We start from the raw sequence: 20188 nt of genomic DNA, 5'->3' as shown, positions 1-20188 counted from the left end.
CCCAGGGAGGAGGTCACATGTGGATCCTTGTAATCAGTTCCCCCTTTCCAATCCACTCACCCTCCACTCTCCCAGCATCGTCCCTCACACCCTTGGTCCTGAAGGTATCATCCACCCTGGATTCCCTGTGCCTCCAGCCCTCATATGTACCAGTGTACAACCTCTGCCCTATCCAGCCCTGCAAGGTAGAAATCGGATCATGGTAGTTGGGGGAGGAAGCATCCAGGATCTGGGGGAAAGCTGTGTTCTTCATCGATACTACCTCGCACCCTAATTAACCCATCTCCTCTCCTAAACGCCTCTATGAGGGGATCTCCATTGGCCGACACTTGGGGCTTGGGTCTCCACTCTGCACTTCCCCCTTCATTCAATCAATTTTAATTTTTAAAACACAGATTGCCAGGCCTTTCTTTTGCATAGACTTGGACCTCCAACCTTTCTGTTAGCAACCAAGTGCACTAGCCCTGTGCACCATCCAGAGAGTCCTAGGACCGACAGGAACTTCTTTAATCTGATAAAACATTTAACCAAAACAAACCTACAAACATACTTACACTGGAATGATAAAGCCTTTTCTCTTTGAGATCAACAAGATGGGAAGGATCTTCTGGGATTCTAACAGTGTTCTATTTCTTGGCTGTGTGTTTACTTTAAACAACATATTAAGGTCAAAAGTAACATTCAGTTCTTCATTTATGGTTGATATGTAGTTGTAATAGAAGTTAAAGACAAAAAAAGAAATGTCTGGAGAACAAAAGGCTGACCTGGACTATCACTCAAACTCAGCAACTCTGTAGGTCCCAATTTCCCTTACTATCATTCATTTCAAACTAATTATAATTCCTTTCAAACTAATTTATTGACTTATAAACCAAAACCACTATCATCCAGCCAATTGCAACTCAAAGCGATTCGACAGAACAGAGAAGTGCTCCTTAAGGCTTCTGAGACTAACAGCCTCATCTTTCTGCCATCTGATGGGTTTAAACTGCTGATCTTCTACTTAGTTGCCCAATGCCTAATCTGAAGCACCACTAGGGATTCTTTACTAATGTATACGGCCATGCACGTGTGGGCGGTAATTATGAAGAAGCATAAAAATGCTTGTATGATAGTAGTAATCCCGTGTAGGTAAATCTGTACAAAATGAAGTTGGAAGGAAAAAAAACATTTAGGAAATTCATTTACAAAGGAGAGTAAAATGGGAAGCAACTAGTAACTACAGAGAACAGTGAGGACACATACTTTCTTCAGTGAGATACAGATGGTCACTAAAAAGATTACGAAGTATGTTAATAAATGTGTATTACCTATTACCAAATATATACATACATATGCACCTACTATGATTGGCGGGGGGAAGCCCCACGTGTAGCCTCTGCCCACCAGTCTATGTTCATCTTCTACCATTCTCCCCTTCATTCACTCAACTTCAGCCCCAATGGTCCCCGCTTTTTCCAACATGACAAACACTTCTATCTTAAAGGATGCTGCTCCTTTCTACTTAATGCAGTGGTTCTTAACCTTCCTAATGCCGAGACCCGTTAATACAGTTCCTCATGTTGTGGTGACCCCCAACCATAAAATTATTTTCGTTGCTACTTTATAACTGTAATTTTGCTACTGTTATGAATCAGGCGACCCCTGTGAAAGGGTCATAAGACACCCCCCCCCCCCGCCGCCCCTGTGAAAACCGCTGACTTAGTTTTCCCCTGGTATGGCTTACTCCATCACTTCATTAAGGTCTCTCAGGTTGAATGCCACTGTCTTAGTTTCCTCTCAAATGAAATAACTCACTACCATCCATGCTAACTTATAATGAGCCTATGAGGACAAGTAGAACTGCCTCTGTGGGTTTCTAAGACTGTAAATCTTTATGGGAGTAGAAAGCCTCATCTTTCTCTGACAGAACCACTAGTGGTTTTGAACTACTAACCTTGAGGTTGGCAGCCTAACGTGTAACCCACTATGCCACCAGGGTTCCTGGTGCTGCTGTAACAGTGAGTAGCTTTAAGAAACAGAAATTTATTTTCTTAGTCCTTGTTGTGAGGTGCTGCTGAGTCTGTTCCAACTCATAGTGAACCTCTGTTCAACAGAACGAAACCCTGCCCCATCCTGTGCCCTCCTCACAATTGTTCTTTATGTTTGAGCCCATTGATGCAGCTACTGTGTCAATCCCTCTTCTTAAAGGTCTTCCTCATAGTCCGAAAGGCTAAGAAGTCCAAATTAGAGTATCAGCTACATCAATTCCTACTTGTCAGCATTCCTGGGCAAGCATTCCTTGGTTCCTTAGCAATCAATACACATGGTATTTGTTTCCCTCCAAGTATACAAGTGTTTGTATCTAAACTGCCCTTTTATAACTTAGAATTAACTAGATTTAGGACCCACTCTACTTGGATATGATATAGTCAACATAACAAAGAAATTCAATTTCCAAAAAGGGTTACAGCTTATTGTTACCCACCTTCCAGTCCATTCCTAGACCCCTAGTCTTAACCACAAGGCCAACAGTGTGAAACCACAAGCCACTCCAGTAAAGAGTTAAAAGTCACAGGAGAAGTTCTACCCTGGGCTATAAAGTCACTATGATGGTTGTGTGTGTGTGTGTGTGTGTGTGTATTGGGGGGGTGAGTAAGGGGGGTGTGTGTGGAGTCCCTGGGTGGTGCAAAAAGTGACTATGCTCCTTTGCTAACCCAATAGTTCAAAGTTCAGTCACTCAGAGATGCCTTAGAAGAAAAACCTATGTATCTACTCCTGAAAAACCTATGGGGCACACTACCTTCAGTTCTACTCTGACACACGTGGAGCTACCATGGGTTGAAACTGGCTCAATGGCAACTGGAAGAGTAATACATTAGATACTTGAAAACAATCCTCAGAGTATGATATACATATAAGTATAAAGGTTGGGAGAAGCCCTGGTGGTGTAGTGGTTTACCAGTTGGGCTGCAATCCGCATGGTCAACAGTTCAAAACCAGCAACAGCTCCTTGGGAAAAGACTGGGTTTTCTACCTCCATAAACAGTTATAGTCTCAGAAACCTACTATGTTGCTATGAGTCAACATTAACTTGATGGCATTGAGTTTGTTTGTTTTTTTAATATAGAGATTGGAAAGTTGCAACATGATAGAGAAGTTGATAAACTTTTAGGGATAAGTGTTTAGGAATATTTCAGCAGGGGTGACACCCAGCAAATATTTGCAAAATCATATACAAAATATACGCTTATTCATAAAACGAAGGTGTGTTAAGTCTTAAAGTGCTGTGGTCATTTGCCACGGTGAGATAAGCTAGCCTGAGAAAGATGTCAAAACAAGAGAAATAACAGGCAGAAAGAATCACAGAGTAATTGAGCCAACTCCCTGATAAAGTCATGTTACCTGCTAGGTTAAACCTTTGCTGAGGTTCAACTACAAGATCTAATCATTCCCGGCTACATTGTTTAAGTCAGATTAAATTTGTTTTTCTGTCACTTGCATAATAAGAATACAGATGAACCTAAGTGAAGTCTTTCTAACCCGATAAAACACTCCCCTACTCATAGGATGCCTGGTAGGGCTTGATCAAGGGCAATGCTACTGAGAGGAATTACTGAAACCCTAATGAAGGCCGAACATGATAGTGGGACAAGAGGAAAGTAAAAGGAAATAGAGGAAAGCACTAGAAGGCAAAGGGCATTTATAGAGGTCTAAATACAGGCATGTACATATGTAAATATATATTTATGTGTTAAGTATTAAGGTAGCAGATGGACATTGGGCCTCTACTAAGGTACTCCCTTCAACCCAAGAACATTTTGTTCTAATAACCTGGCATTCCGTGACGCTCACCTTCTTGACGCAATCACTGAAGACGAAATGGGTGCATACGCAAATTGAAGAAAGCTGATGGTGCCCGGCTACCAAAAGATACAGCATTTGGGGTCTTAAAGACTGGAAGATAAACAAGCAGTTATCTAGCTGAGAAGCAACAAAGTCCACATGGAAGAAGTACACCAGCCTGTGTGATCATGAGGTGTCGAAGGGATCAGGTATCCAGCATTATAGACCCAGAACCAAAAATCATACCAATGTGAACCAGAGGGAGTGCCAAGTGGAGACCCAAAGCCCATCTGTAGACAATTGGACATCCTCTCACAGAAGGATCACCACGAAGAGACAATCCAGTCAGGGTGCAGTATAGCACTGAAGAAACATACATCTTTCCTCTAGCTCTTTAATGCTTCTTTTCCCCAATATCATGACCCCAATTTTACCCTACAAATCTGGCTAGACCATAGCATGTACACGGGTACAGATTAAGAGCTGGAAACCCAGGAAATCCAGGACAAATAAACCCCTGGGGACCAATAAAGACAGCAGCATACCAGGAGGCAAAGAATGTGGGAGGAGACAGGGAAAACCAATCACAATGATCTACATATAACCTCCACCCTGGGGGAATGGACAAAAGTGGATGAAGGGAGACACTGGTCAGTGTAAGACATGAAACAATAATAATTTATAAATTATCAAGGGTTCATGAGGGAGGGAGGGAGGGTGGGGAAAAAATGAAGAGCTGATACCAAGGGCTCAAGTGGAAAGAAAATGTTTTGAAAATGATGATGGCAACATATGTGCAAATGTGTTTGATAACAGTGGATGGATGTATGGATTGTGATAAGAGCTGTACAAGCCCCCAATAAAATGATTTTTTTTAAAGTTGATTTGAAAACACCTGGGCTAAAAGAGTCATCAGTATGGATGAAACCTGAGGCGTCATGCTGAATTAATGGTGTGTGCATCTTTCTGGCAATAGCAATGCCCACATGTATTTGTAGGAATATTGAGAAACAGAAAATTTCAGATATTTATTTCTACAAGCCAAATGCAATCGTTTTAACAATTTTTATTACAAATATAGTTGTGGGAAAAACATACTCCCCCACTTCAGTGTGTAGAGACACTACTGACATTTTCTATTTTGTGGTCCCGTCAGAAGCATCATAGGAGGCATAGCATATATGACCTCTGTCCATTGTCAGCAGAACCTCAGAGTCCCCATGACAACCAAAAATGCCCTTCTATATTTATAAATGCCTCCTGCTTCCAGTGTGAACTAGAAACCTACCTCACAGTAGCTGTTAATTGTACCTGTTTGTCACAATGGCTTCACCAAGTGTCCTAAAAGTACTTAACATCAACCTCAAAGAACTGGGATATACTTCTGAAATGGTTTTTCATATAATTTATGCAATAATTTTGCAGAAACTAGTTTTAGCCATTCGTTTAAATATTTGGCTAAAAACCTATGTATAGCTTTAAATTTGCTACAACTATCTAAAAGAGGCACTGGTGACACAAGGGGTTAAGTATCAGGGGGGTGCTAACTGAGGCGTTAGTACCCCCAGCCATTCCACAGGAACAAGAAGAGGCTATCTGCTTCCATAAAGATTTCTAAGCTTGAAAACCTCATGGTCCACTTTTACTCTGTCTTACTGAGTCCCTGAGTCAGAATCCATTTGTTACTTCTCCACACAATGTTACAGTGGCTTATCACTGACAATGTTACCTTCCCTTTAGCCATTCACCTACATTCTTCCTATACTTAAATGCCAGATATTGGGTGTTCCGACCCCCTTGCAACTAGTAGGAATCCTGGTAGACACGTGGTTACGTGTTGGCCATTTGAAACCACCAGCAGCTCCATGGGGCAAAGACTGAGTGTTTTATTCCTGTAAACCGTTATAGACGGAAACCCACAGGGGGTTGCTATGAGTAGGCACTGACTCAATGGCAGTGAGTTTGGTTTTGGAGTTGCAACTAGGACGTGGGCATGGGCATGTGAGGATGAAGATCTGATGTCTGCCTTCTGGGAAAGAACAGGAGAGACAAGTGTGGCTTGGGCAGGTGTGTGAGAATGTGATGCCTAGAGCAGAAAGAGCCATCTGCAAGTATAATGGCAAAAGCGCACTGACACTGCTGTGCAGCACAACTGACTAACCACGGACTCCTCTAGCTCTGGACGGACTGCGGGAAGTACTGTTCAAATCACTGTTACTGAGGACCATCAAACGTAATGTCTCACCATTACAAGATGTATTCAAAACCTGACAAATGCTTGAAAATGGAAACAAACAACATGAATGCAAGAATTTATGACCAGGCAGCTGAGAGAAAGGCTGTTAGGTAGGTAAAGGCTATTCTTGTGCAGGGAGAAATATGAAGAGACTTCAAAGGGGTCATGTAAAAATTCCACTCTCTTATTCCATTTTCTCATGAACTTTTTTAAGCCCTCTCAAATTTGTACATGTAAGCACACTAGATGAAGGTAGGTGGAGAGAGAGAAAATGTATTCAGTTGGGCACTAGAGTTATATAACTGAGGAACAATAACACAGGGATGATGATGTAAATCCTTTTTAAAAAGGATAAAATCACCATCAACACAGTGGAAAGCACAAAGAATCTTGACTACACTAATTACCTGCCCAGGATCTATTCCATCAGCACCTTTATCTCACTGTGCTGCAGTCTTCATTTAGAGGGACTGTGCCCCACTGGCCAAGCCATTTAGAGTAACTCCACTCCTTTTGGCTAAGATATTCACACAGGTTTGCCAGTCTGGTCTTTTTTGTTCAATTAAGAGTAGAACGTAGGAATTTGAAGGCCAGTAAATGGACAAGGCTACAGTCTGAACACTGCTGGTAGCCATGTGGAAGGCACGCTGAACCCGAGCTCAAGCTCAAAAGTGAAGGGAGTACAGAGAATTAGCTACTTGATAGGCGTGTCTAGCCAGTCTTTTTGCCCCCTCCATTTTATTGGGAGCTCTACAGATATTATACCAAACTAGAGTTCAATTAGATCAAGCATGATTGTAAAATTGTTGCCACCATCATTTTCCTTTTTTCCCTCTTCCCTCCCCCATGCCACCCTTTTGGTCAATAGTTTATAGATTGTTATTATTTTCAAATCTCACACCAACCACTGTCTCCCTTACCCTCTCATTTCTGTTGTTCTTCCCCCTGGATGGGGGTATGTGGTTATGTGTCATTCATTGACCACCATCATTTTTAAAACATTTTTCCTTCTTGTACTCTTTGGTATCAGCTCCCCTTCATCCCCACCCTACTAGCCATAGTCTTTAAGAAGTCCCGTTGTCACAATGGTTATGTGCTGAGCTGCAATCCACAGGTTCGAAATTCAAAACCACTACCCGCAGCCACACGTGGAGCGTTTTACTCCTACAGAGAATTGTACTCTTGGAAACTCACAGGGCCCTTCTATCCTATCCTATAGGAATCAGCATTGACTCCAGGACAATGAGTTTGAGTGTGAGCCATAGTCTTTGAAACTCCCATTAAATGACTATGAAAATATGAGGGGCTTGTGCCCCACCAAAAAGAATGCAACTGCTGTAAAAAAGGTGCATTTCATGTTCATGGGGTGAGATGAAGCAAATAAGGTTTGGAGAACCCCGGTGTGGAGATTGGTCAGTTTTGCCACCCCTTCTAGGATTACAGTGTCCCACCTGTAAGGTAGAAAGGGGAAATCTCACTACCATGAAGAAAGAAGAATCAGGAACAGAGAATGCCGTTCAAACCTGAGATCTCTGGCTCAATCTTTTATGCAGGAGACAGAACTCTACTAGAGTTGTGGCGAGAAGCAATGGCAGGGAAACAGCAGCAGCAGAACCAAGAGACCAGCAGGGGATGACTGGGCATTCTGGAAAGCTGAGTGTCTTAGGTCAGGGGGTAGGCTCATCAACCCACAGAGTAGGAAACATGAATGCCTTTGAGCAGACAATTCCTGCCTCTGAGTACTAATCAGCTGAGCTAAAAGAACTTTCTAACACTTGCTGGAGCAGGAGAGGGACTAAGTCAGAGTCAAGGACCAGAGAGAGATATGCCTGCTGGCAAAGCTGAGAAAAAGCTCTCCTGAATGGAAAACTGCATCCTGAGCATTTCTGATACTGAATTGTTAACTGTGACTTCCTTAGTAAACCCCATAATTGTATGCTCTGTGAATTCTGTGTCGTCCTTGCAATGATTAACTGAATCCAGTAGAGAAGTAAAGAGTACCAGGAGAGCAATGGTTGGTGTCAACAGCTTTGGCTGTTGATTCTGATTTTCCTTCTCCCTCCAGTTAAAAAAGGTCAAATGCTTCCCCCACACTTCTTTTCTTCTTTTCTCCCCCACATTACTTTTCAAGGATAAAGTTGAGAGAGTAGAGCAATGGAACCTTGATCACGCTGACAAATTTCTGGAACAAACCATTCTATCTAGATCTTTGCCAATTACTTGGTCAATATATTACTTTGTTTTTATATCCAGTTGTATCTTACTGGATAGAAAGAATATCTATGATTAAGAGGATGAACAAAGTCAAGACATAGAAGGAAATGGTGAAGAAAATTTCAGAGAAGTGGGAAATCTGGGTATTAACGCACACGCACATACACACACATACGGAGAATACATGAATACATTCAACATGTGGTCTAAGCAAGCCAGAGATTACAGAGAAAAGTTTAGTGGAGTTAGTAAACAGGAAGGCATGGGTGACTTTTAAAATAGCCAATTCAGTGACAAAATAAAGGAAGTATTAGTATAAACGAGAAGGAAATTTGTAATTATTACTGTGATGAAGTAAAAGTACTTGGTATGATTCTGCTATCCAGTCTCTAGAACTCCCACCAAATGATTGGGTGAGAGCATGCAAATAGGGTATGAGACACTCTAATGGGGGCATTAGTCATTTCTGCCATTCCACTGCAGAAGCAGGAATCTCACTAAGAAAGCGCCAACAATGAAGTGCATCCAAGAGCCCTACGTGGAGAGACAGCAGAGGAGCAGAACTGAGACCATGAGATAGAGCAGAGCCGAGACCATTAGGAAAGTGGTGGGCTTCTAAGCCATGTGAAAGTAAAACTGAGTGCCTTTAGGCAGGAGGCTGACTTGCAGAATGGGGTGCCCTCTGGTCATGTAGCAGTACTACAGGGGCTTTTAAAGTTTGGCTGAGCAGGACAAAGGCCAATGGACTGTTCAGCTCAATGGGTACCAGAACAGTTGCACCCCATCACCTACCGACAAGAACAGGCATTCAACAGAAATTTTAAACAAATGAGAAAACGATTTTGAAGTATTTCTTGGGAAGACGGTGACAGAATGTGAAACACAGCTTTACCAGTACCATCCTGAAGACAAGGCAAAATCAAACAATGCTTATCAAAAGGTAGACGTGATCCAGTCAGAGTAAAAGCAGGCCATCAAAAGAAAAGGCCATGACAACACATTATTGGGATGTTCAAGGCTTTTTGCTGGTTGACTCTCTGGAGGGTCCAAGCATGATAAACATCTACTTATGGTGAGAGTGCTTTGAGAGAGTCACCCAAAGCTTCAGTAGAGAAAAATGCCCAGGAAAGCATCACCAGAGTCACTGTCTGCCACAACAAACCTCTCATCAAACAAGAGCAATTTTATGACAGACTTGACTGAAAATCATTAAACATCCACCTAAAAATCTCGTTTGGCTCCTTCTGGCTGCTTTTTGTTTGCCAATCTTAAAAAAAAATTTAGAGGGCACCTATTTTTCTTCAGCTAAGAATATAAAAGAGACTGCTTTGGCATGGTTAAATTCCCAAGACCCTCAGTTCTTTAAGAATGGACTAAGTGGCTGATATCATAGCTTACAAAAGTGTCTGGATCATGATGGAGTTCATGCTGAGAAATAAAGTTTGTATTTTTAAAATTATCATGGAAAACAGAGCAGCCAATGCCCAAAGAGGACCGTAGGACTGGCCCCACCAAGAGACACAGCATTCCCTCACTGACCCATAGCACTCTAGGGGACAGCACTGGAGACACTGTGCAGAAAGTGTGTCCGGTCTGCCCCATGCACAGTAATGAAATCAGCAGTAGGCTAATGGATTAGGTGAATAGCAAATTCACACCACACTCACTGTCATCAAGTGGATTCCCACTCAAAACAACCCTATTGGCCAGGGTAGAGCTGCCCCTGTGAAGTTTCTGAGATTGTAACCCGATATATGAGTAGACACTCTCAACTTTCTCCCATGGAACAGCTGTTGTTTTTGAACTACTGACCTTGCAGATAACACCCCAATTCATAGCCCACTAAGCCACCTGGCCTCCTTTTGGGTGAGTAAACAAATTCCTAAAGAGAAATACATTATACCAGAGTTGAAGAGCATAAGATTTAAGGAGCGCCTGTGATCAGATACTTTTTGGGGTGTTTTTTTTTTTACACAATATTTCAAAGTACCTTCTCAAGAACAGCCAGATGTTCTTTAAGGGGCTCAGTAGATTCTATCTACCATCCTTTCAGACCAAAATCACAGAAATGAGAGAAAAGTAACTCTGAAAGCTTGGTCCCCTGGGTTACTTAAAAAAAAAAAAAAGAAAGTAAAGGCCAGCCATAAGAAAATGAACTATCTCAGACCTCATACAGGGAGCATACATAAAACACCACCCCCTGCCTTCTTGCAAACTGAACAGTTGCATCTCTAAATTAAAAATTAAGAGTTCAAAAGTCTACATGAACAACAGCGTAGGGAACAGGGAGCTTGTATGTCATAAGGTAGAATGAAAAGTCAACAAATCTGTCAAGGCAATCATAAACCCACATAGAGAGATACAGTGCAAGCTCAAGAGGACATGAATAGTTTGAGCTTAATAACTTTGGAGAGAATCTAAAATACCTTTAAAAAATTACATTGCTCAATTTGGTGTTGATAAAAACCGGCTTCCCATGTGAAACTCCAGTTCTACACTTCTGGAGCCCCTGACATCCAAATACAGGAAGATGGAAGAATCACAGCAATTTCCTCTCCTACCACCTCCGTCCTGATGTGTGCGCCTGAAAACTCTGGCAAAGGGCCAACCTCACGTAGAGCAGTTTCTCATACCAACACTTCTAATTACTACGGTCGTACAGGAAGGAGAAATTAGGCTCTCCCAAGCCTAAAACTTATATAAGATTAAAGTACTGGAAAGATTGTTAAAGAGCCCTGGTGGTACCCCAGTTAAAGCACTCAGATACCGACGTAAAGGTCAAGGTTCAAATCTACCAGCCACTCAGAGGGAGAAAGATGTGACAATCTGCTTCTGTAAAAGATAAAGTCTTCGAAAATCCATGGGGCAGCTCTACTCGGTCCCATAAAGTCACTAAGAGTTGGAATCGACTCGGTTGCAACAGGTTTATAAAGGAGAATTTTAGATCATTGGGATCCCAAGAAATTTGAGAAGCCTGAATATTAAAAACAAAAAAAACCTTTCTCCATTTTGGTCCTTTCTTGTACCATTTGATAAGTCACATTTATAAGGCCGTCTTTTTAAAAGGAGCGTAATGCTTCCCAATGCTTCTACTAGGTAAAGAAAATTCGCGTTCCTCCCCCCACCCCCAAATGTTCAGAGACCAAAGATTTTCTATGGTCACAAGAAGAATCGAGGTAAGCACTAGTCATCATATGCACCATTCCTCTACTTGCTGGAGGAATTCCGTGGGTCAGCTCTGCCAAACCATCTTCGATTCCTAGAGACTTGAACAAACATACTCACCTGTAGTTAACAAGTCTCTCCGCTTCCCCCACCTCCCCATCCCCCTCCCCGCCTCCTAAACCCAAACTACCGGGTCACCGTCGCAAGCTGTCAATAACTTAAAATTTTTACTACTATGATGTAAAATACATAAAACAAAACCCTCCCTATTCTAAGCATTTTAACGGGTGCGATTCAGCGACACGAGTCACTAACTTTTGGAGGAAGCAAGAGAATCGAGACGGGGACGACGGAGAGGCGACTAAAATAGGAGGGGCGGACGACCCACCCACCTTTTACGGACCCAGGCGGGGAGGGGTGGGGCTTCTTCGGGAGCCCCGAAAGGTGCGGAGGGCGTCGCGACCCCCACCCATCGAGTGAGAATGGAAGCTCTGGCAAAGTCAGGGGCCACCTGGAGGCCTGAGCGGGGCGCGGAGCGGGGAGGGGGTGGGACGCGGAGAAGACAAGTGGGTCTCGGGGACGGGCCGGGCACGAGTCGGGTCCCGGGCGGCGGCGGCGGGGCTTTGCCGGGGGAGGAACCCCGACGCCTGCAGCCTCACTCACCTGCCCGACGTTCACGCCGCGCCCTGAGGCACGGCCGCTGCCCGGGCGCTTCCTCTCCGGCCGGACACGGCTCTGGCCACCGCTGGAGCTCCAGGACGCGAGCGCCGCGGGCGGGAGACCGGCGGGCAGCGAGGCGACCGGACGCGAGCCCAGGGAGGCGAACATAGGAGGTGCGGGGGGCCCCGGCAGGCAGCTCCGCGCCTCACCTGCCTCACCGGCAGCCCACAGCGCGCCCCGGGAACAGCATCGCGCCCGCCTCGGCCCGCTGCTCCCGGGCCTCCGCCCGCAGCTCCCCCCAGCAGCGGCTCGGCTTCCGGCGGCCTCACCCCGCCCCCTCGCTACTTGGCCTCCGCCATCTTGTGGGAGGCGGGAAGAGTACAAAGAGCATGCGTGAGCCGCGGAGGCCCGCGGCGCGGCGCGGGGACGCACGGAGTGTGCGCAGGCGCATTGGCCGCTCTGCCGCCCGCCGCGCGCAGGTACTCGCTCCCCGGCCAGGTCACGTGTCCGACTGCTGCTGCGGGAGAAATCTGGGAATGGCCATAGCTACTGCCCTCTCGCTGAGCTGTCCTCCAGCGAAATGAATAGACTCTTCGGCTCATCCAGCTTCAATCGAGAACCAACACTGTACTGAACTCCAAGTCCGGGGTTAGGCGTTGATCAGACAAAACTCAGTAAATCTGGAGTTGATAATCCAGTCAATAAGAAAAATGAACGGGTAATGATCCAAGTTCTTGTTTTATAGCTACCCGACCACTATTCCCCATCTTTTACACACGCATGAACACCACACACCGTTGGTGTTTTATTCAAAACACCTTATCTGAAAAAAGCCCTCCCTATTTGTTTCATATCATATTTCATACATTTGTTTCAATCCTTTGCCTTGGTCTTCCTCACCAGCTTCTTTTCATTTAGTAGTAATTTCAATACTGAGTTTCTGTTACACGGTGGATTTTGTTTCAGGCTTTAGGTTTAGAGTCGTAATAAGAAATGTAGACCCTAGTGGGAAAGTAGACAATAAGAGACTAAAGAAAAATAATTTCTGATAGTGATAAAGACTAGGAAAAAACCAAACCATGGAAGAATGAATGGAGAGTGAAGAGAGTTTCTGGTCCCTCTGTATACATGGCATTTGAGCTGAGATCTAAAGGGACAAAAAAGGCCAAGAGCCATGGGAATGCATGAAGCAGAGCCTTTCAGACAGGGCTATGAGCCAGTCTTCCCGATTTAGCCATGGCCAATGAAGTAACAGTGAAATAGGCCGAAGTTTGTGAAATGTGGTTGAATCAGAGCAGAAAAAATTATGAGTAGATACTCTCCTAGAAACGAAATGTCACTCTTAGAAAATAAAAGCAAACTCAGACTCATGGAAACCCTATAGGGCAGGGTAGAACTGGGTTTCCTGGAGTGTAACTCTTTAAGAGGAAAGATAGCCTCTTCTCTCTCTTGCAGAGCGGCTGGTGGTGTAATGGTTATGTGCTGCACTTGTAACCGCAAGGTCAGCCTTGGGAAACCATCAGCCTCTCTGCAGCCCTTCTACTCCCTTCGAGTTACTCTCAGAAATTCACAGGGACGTTCACCATGGGTCAGCGTGACTCAATGGCAGAGAGTTTTTGTTTCTAGAAAACAAGGACTGAGCCCATAGTATCAGCTCCTCAAGTGGGAAGAAATTATTTTGGGAATGGTGATGGCAACAAATGTACAAAAGTGCTTGACACAATGGATAGATTGTGATGAGAGCTAGATGAGCCCCCAATAAAATGATTCAAAATAGACAAATAGGAAAGAAAAAACTGCATACATGATGGATAGCAACCAAATCTCTTGTTCAACTGAGTTGGAAACCACAGTGCCTGATCAAAGATGGCGGGTGACATCTCTGGCTTTGAATGTGTCCTGTGCCTCACCGTTCTGGCAATAAATGCACCTCTTACATCTGTCTCTTACATCTGTCTCTCGAAAGGACTCACTACACTTCTTGCAAGTCTCCAATTGCAGGGCCTTTGATTCTCCCGTCCAGTTAACCTTCTGCTTCACCCAATCTTTATTTATTTGGGGGATTGTTGAATTTAAAATTTATTATATGCTCTGTAATCTTCACCCAGTTCACATTTAAAAGTTTTTTTTTTAATGGTGCTGGTAAAACTGGATTTTCAATGCAAAAGAATGAAGCCAAACTGATCTATAAAGTTAATGAAATTTAAGTATGTAACAATGAGCTCAAATGATAAAACTCCTAAAACAAAACATAAGGGAACTGCTTCAGGACCAAGTTTTCAACAGTGTACTCATGGATAATATAACAAAATCAGGTGCAAGTAAAGAAAAATAAATGTAAAGCTTTTATGCCTCAAAGTTGGCTCAATTGTTAAAAATTCAGGTCTGTTCCGAATGCGCTGCACTGGCATGACTGCACCACTTTACACGGACTTGAAGCACTACTCCAGGTAGAGGGCACAGCAAAAGCAGATGACTGAAGTGAAAATGAGAGTCCCTGCCTAGTGCCAATACCTAACACCTTTGACTGCTAACCAGAAAGCTGACGGTTCACATTCACCCAGGGTTACCTTGGAACAAAGGACCAGTGAGTGAGCCACTATGAAAAGTCAGCCTCTAAAAATCCTATGGAGCACAATCCCACTATGACCATGACCTACAGAGAGCTCCATGAATCAGAACAGACTCCACGATGCCCACAAGTGTGGAGCTGAGAAGGGACCTGACACGTAAGAGGGACCAAACGAATGAACTGAGAAGTGAGTGGGAGGAAATAAAGTCAGAGTGAAGTGTGGGCAAAATCAGGTAGGACATTAAGGCCAAGTTGCCCCTCTAACATGTTAAACTGTTCTTCAAACACTTCTGAAGCTCCGACTGCCTCCCTGCTTTGCACATGCTGGTTGGACTGCCTTCAGATCCTTCCTGTGGTCTTCAGATGCTTGCATTCTTGCCATCCTTCCTGTTTCCGTTTCAGTGTCTCCTTCCTAAAATAGAACTTCCTCCTGCCTTCTCCATTATTTCCCATCTTTGCTTCCATGTCACTCAACAAAGGCTTAACTATATGTTTATTTTTTTTCTTTGCTGTCATGCTGTGAGCACCTTAAGGGACTTTTGAAAATAATTAGCCATTGTGGCACAGAGGTTAAACATTTGGATACTGACTGAAAGGTTAGCAGTTCAAATCTGCCAGCCACTCTCCCGGAGAAAGACGTGACTGTCTGCGTCTGTAAAGTTGACTTTGGAAACCCTATGGGGCAGTTCTACTCTGTCCTATAGGATCACTGGGAGTGAGTCAGAATCAACTTAATGGCAATGGCTTTGTGGTTTCTTTTAGCCACATACCTGATACAGGTAGCCACTCAGTAAATATTTATTGAACTAATGAGTGTGGAGTATGCCAAGTCATTTCTTGTGTTTGTTTCCACTCAACTAGATTGTAAATATGAACCTTGGACAGAGCATGAGGGAGAGAGAAAGGCTCACCTCAGCTGGGGTCATTTTCTCATGTTGGGGGAAGGAGAAGGCCAATCCATTCATACCACCAAACATTGTTCTAGGGTTACCCCCAAATCAACAGACACATCTACCAGTACGTTCAGTGAGGTTAGTGGAGATTCAAGTCTACAGGGGGGAGAGAGAGGTCAGACTTTGGTGGTTAAACCATGGGGAGCAGCTTGCTATTGGGAAAAACACTAAGCAGTATTTATATAGGATACACCAGTACTATGTTCCTACCTGGGCACTTTTGACCTATTTTCTTTCCAGACCTTAGTGACTCCGGCTGTGTGCCATAGACAATCAGGATTTTAGACTCTGTCATTCTGAAGAGCACAACGTCCTTCATAATCTACACCAGAACACTCCAATTTGGAAACCCCATTAAATGAACTTAACCTTAAATTTACCTACAACAGATTTAAGGAGCTGGACTACTCCCTTGGACTAGTGTGAGGAGGAGCAGATGACCACTGTCCCAAGGCAGAGGATTTGGAGGTCGTTGGCCTTGGGTTTGCATCTCTTGCTTTGAGGGTGCCCAATGAATGGCAATCTGGCACTACTAATGTTTGCTATTCTCATTTCCCTTGGCTTTTTTCCGACATGTCATGCACATATCCAGGTATGCGTCTGCCTTTGTGAATAAGCAAGTTTTGCCCTATCTCTAGCCCTCATTGTTTATATAAATAGTGTCCAGTAATTTATGGTTTTGATCTGTAAAAGTCAACAACCCTTGTATTTTGGCCTGGAAGGCTGTCCTATAAATATATTGCTTAACTTTTCTAAAGAGAATTTGAGATTCTATACTATCAGCTAAATTAATAGTACTATCAATAGAATTGTCATATGCCCTGTGTGGGTGATTTATAACTAAAGGGATAAATGATATATTTAAAGTGGACCAGGTACATATATGAAGCATAAATACATGAATGGATTTTGAGCTCCTACTTAATTGTAGCCCTAATCTAAGAATACTTAGTTTTTATGACATAGCCTTACTCACTACTTGCCCTCATGAAGAGATCACTGAAGACACGGGTGCTTTAGTGAAGAATGGTGAAGGAATCAGACGGTACCTGGCTGTTAGAAAGAATAGTGTCTGGGGTTTTAAAGGCTTGTCTTAAAACAAGCAACATCTAAGTGAATTGTCAGCTAAGTCCTCACAGAAGCACACCAGCCTGTGTGATTCCAGGATGGTAAATATTGAAACCCAAGTCCAGAGAAGGGAACAGTTTACAGTTTAACTTGTGAACACCTAGTTTGCAGTGGGCTACGGATGACATTGGAAGCCCCAAATCCATTTGCGGGTCCCCTTTTGATGAAGTCTCTGGTGACCCCCTCTGACCACTGACCAGGCATGTGACTAGTCCTGCTCTCTGAGAGAGGGCTTTGGAAAGTGGACCAATGCAGTTGCAGTTAGGTCAACATTAAACACCTTAATGTCTGTTCTCCTTTGACCGATTTTAAATGAGTCTTACCTGTTTTCTGTTCTCTTTTCAACGGAAGTTTTTCTGCTTTATTTTATTATTATTGCTGGGTGGTTTATTTTGGGTGGAATGTTTTCCTTTACATGAACTGTCTGAATAGTTTCTTGAAATTATGGCAGGGGAGGTGGGGGGAAATGGACAGGTAATAATAATGAGGACAAGAAAGAAAAAATGTTCTAAAATTGACTGTGGTGAGGCTTGCACAACTCTTTTTAGTATATATGTAAACTGTTGAACTATATGATATGTGAATTATATGTCAATAAAACTATGTATGGATTGTAATAAGAGTTGTATGAGCCCCTAATAAAATGTTTTTAAAAACCAAATATATATATATATATATATATATATATATATATATATATATATATATATATATATGTACTTGTGTATAAACCATGGTTTCTGCACATTTTAATGCCATTTTGTGGTAAAATTAGGTGCCTCGGCTGATATTCAGGTTGGTTTATACTAGAGTTTATGCGGTATGTGAAGATGATGAGATGTTGTCTCATGAATACTTTGGATATGTTCTCAGGAGAAAACCGTATCTGGGGAAGGAAATCATATTTGGGAGAGACCCAGGGTCTCTGTGCTGGGAAACTCCAAGATCCAAAGAAAGATTGATGACAAAGATCTTCCCCCAGAGCTATCAGAAAAGACCTTCATCTACAGTGGTTCTCCACCTGTGGGTCACAACCCCTTTGGGGGTCGAATCATCCTTTCATAGGGGTTGCCCGATTCATAACTAGCAAAATTATAATTATGAAGTAGCAACAAAAATCATTTTATGGTTGGGAGGTTCACCACAACATGAGGAACTGTATTAAAGGGTCGCGGCTTGAGGAAGGTTGAGAAGCACTGGTCTAGAGTTAGTGCCTGAATGTGGACACCTAGCCTCCTAAATGAGAGAGATCGTTGTTTATTAAAGTCATCCACTCGTGGTGTTTCTGTTACACAGCACTGCATATCAAAGAGAAAGATGAGACTTTCTACTGTAACTATGTCTAGTCTCAGAAACCCACAGAGGCAGTTCTACCTTGTTCCATAGGGCATTATGAATTAGAATTGACTCACTGGCAGTGAATTTTTGAGTTTGAGATGTCAAAGACCTCAACAAAGAACCTGGCTGGAAACTACTGGGTTTCTTTTCTTTTGAACTGGATTGAGCTTATTTGATCACTTTTGGTTCAACTTTGTATTTCTTTTTGGCATAAACTTAGTATTAACTTTGGTAATAACCTTTGATATTTTCATGACTGAAAAACAGGGCATACCAGCCAAATGGGTGTCTATCCTAGGTGTTTGCTGATTGCACTACCTTGATTAGATTTCTTTATGGTATGGATAGTTCTTCCCCCCTCTGGCCGCACCCTCCCCCTCCCACACACACACATACAAGTCCAGGTTGATACCACAGACCCAAAGACAGCCCTGTGGCAAAGGTGACAGGCACACCAATAATTACTTCTCCCATTTACTTGTCAGAATTGTACACCCTCCTTTCCCAGGATAGCTACCTCTGGATAACTAAGGAGAATTGCCAGAAGGATAGGGTTGCTGTCTTTTTTCCAGAGTCATCTAATCCTGATAACTCAAGTTGATGGTAACATACATTTGTCAACCAAACCAAATCAGTCCAAACAATACAAACTAACCAATAAATACCCCAAAAGACGGCTTCATCATCATCCTGTAAACAAGACAATGCCATCTGTTTCTTTGACATTTTCTCCTCTGACTACTTTAGATCTATAACAAGGTCAAAAATAAAGGAAAGAGACAGGTTTGGGCAGTGAGGAAGTCTGTGCTACAATCCCAACTTGGAAGCAAGTCAGCTGCTGCTCACTTGACCCTACCGATCCACCATTTCCTCAAGTGTCCAAGCAGATAATCACAGCTGCCCTGCCCGCTTCTGCGATCTTCAGTGATAGCTAGCAAGCATTTATCCAGTGATGCCATGACCGAGATATTCTGACAGATATTGGGAAGCAAGTATGTAAAAGACAGGGCTCCTGCCATGAGGAATATTACAGTTTTCCTGGGAAACAAGGCATTTTTATATGACAAGCCATCTTGCACATGACAAGAGCTGAGTGTGTGGCTTAGATCTTATTCACTATGAATGCCAAGAAGAAGTATGGCTATTACGGACTTGGATTGAACTGGGAGATCTCATATAGGACCTTAGCAGAAAAAGTATTTATTAGAATATTAGACAGTCACCGGATCATTAGGAGCAACACAACATTATGTTCACACTGGTTCTAAGAAGACACCCCTGCAGGCACTGCTGGTTACAGACCCAAGCTGGCACTAGCACCACAGCTTGGCCCACACACTGGAGGACATACTGAGTGACACAGCACAGCGTGGCCCACTTACTGGAGGACATACTGAGTGACACACCACAGCGTGGCCCACTTACTGGAGGACATACTGAATGACAGCACAGCGTGGCCCACACACCGGAGGACATACTGAATGACAGCACAGCGTGGCCCACACACCGGAGGACATACTGAATGACACAGCACAGCGTGGCCCACACACCGGAAGACATACTGAGTGACACACCACAGCGTGGCCCACACACTGGAGGACATACTGAGTGACACAGCACAGCATGGCCCACATATTGGAGGACATACTGAATGACACACCACAGCGTGGCCCACACACTGGAGGACATACTGAGTGACACAGCACAGCGTGGCCCACACACCGGAGGACATACTGAGTGACACGGCACAGCGTGGCCCACACCCTGGAGGACATACTGAATGACACAGCATAGCGTGGCCCACACACTGGAGGACATACTGAGTGACACAGCACAGCGTGGCCCACTTACTGGAGGACATACTGAGTGACACAGCACAGCGTGGCCCACACACTGGAGGACATACTGAGTGACACAGCACAGCGTGGCCCACACACCGGAGGACATACTGAGTGACACAGCATAGCGTGGCCCACACACTGGAGGACATACTGAGTGACACAGCACAGCGTGGCCCACTTACTGGAGGACATACTGAGTGACACAGCACAGCGTGGCCCACACACTGGAGGACATACTGAGTGACACGGCACAGCG

The 20188-nt window shown here is 43.7% G+C and overlaps 1 protein-coding gene across 11 annotated transcripts in view; it reads right to left on the bottom strand.

Annotated features, from left to right (window-relative positions):
- The window catches only part of APC (APC regulator of Wnt signaling pathway), a 183419-nt gene extending 171008 nt beyond the window's left edge, over window positions 1–12411 (bottom strand). For 7 of the 11 annotated variants that reach the window (XM_075541385.1, XM_075541386.1, XM_075541389.1 and 4 more), the window contains exon 1: window positions 12104–12241. Coding sequence is in view for 4 of the 11 variants with exons in the window: in XM_075541392.1 (XP_075397507.1) it covers window positions 12104–12268 (165 nt within the window). In the remaining 7 variants the exon portion in view is untranslated. Of the gene's footprint in view, window positions 1–12103 lie in introns of all 11 variants that reach the window. The other 4 variants (XM_075541390.1, XM_075541391.1, XM_075541393.1 and 1 more) reach the window with 2 other exon arrangements.
- Between the last annotated feature and the right edge of the window lie 7777 nt (window positions 12412–20188).

This window comes from Tenrec ecaudatus, chromosome 2, assembly GCF_050624435.1.
Source record: "Tenrec ecaudatus isolate mTenEca1 chromosome 2, mTenEca1.hap1, whole genome shotgun sequence".
NCBI lineage: Eukaryota > Metazoa > Chordata > Mammalia > Afrosoricida > Tenrecidae > Tenrec > Tenrec ecaudatus.
This window is presented reverse-complemented; position numbering and strand designations above follow the sequence as displayed.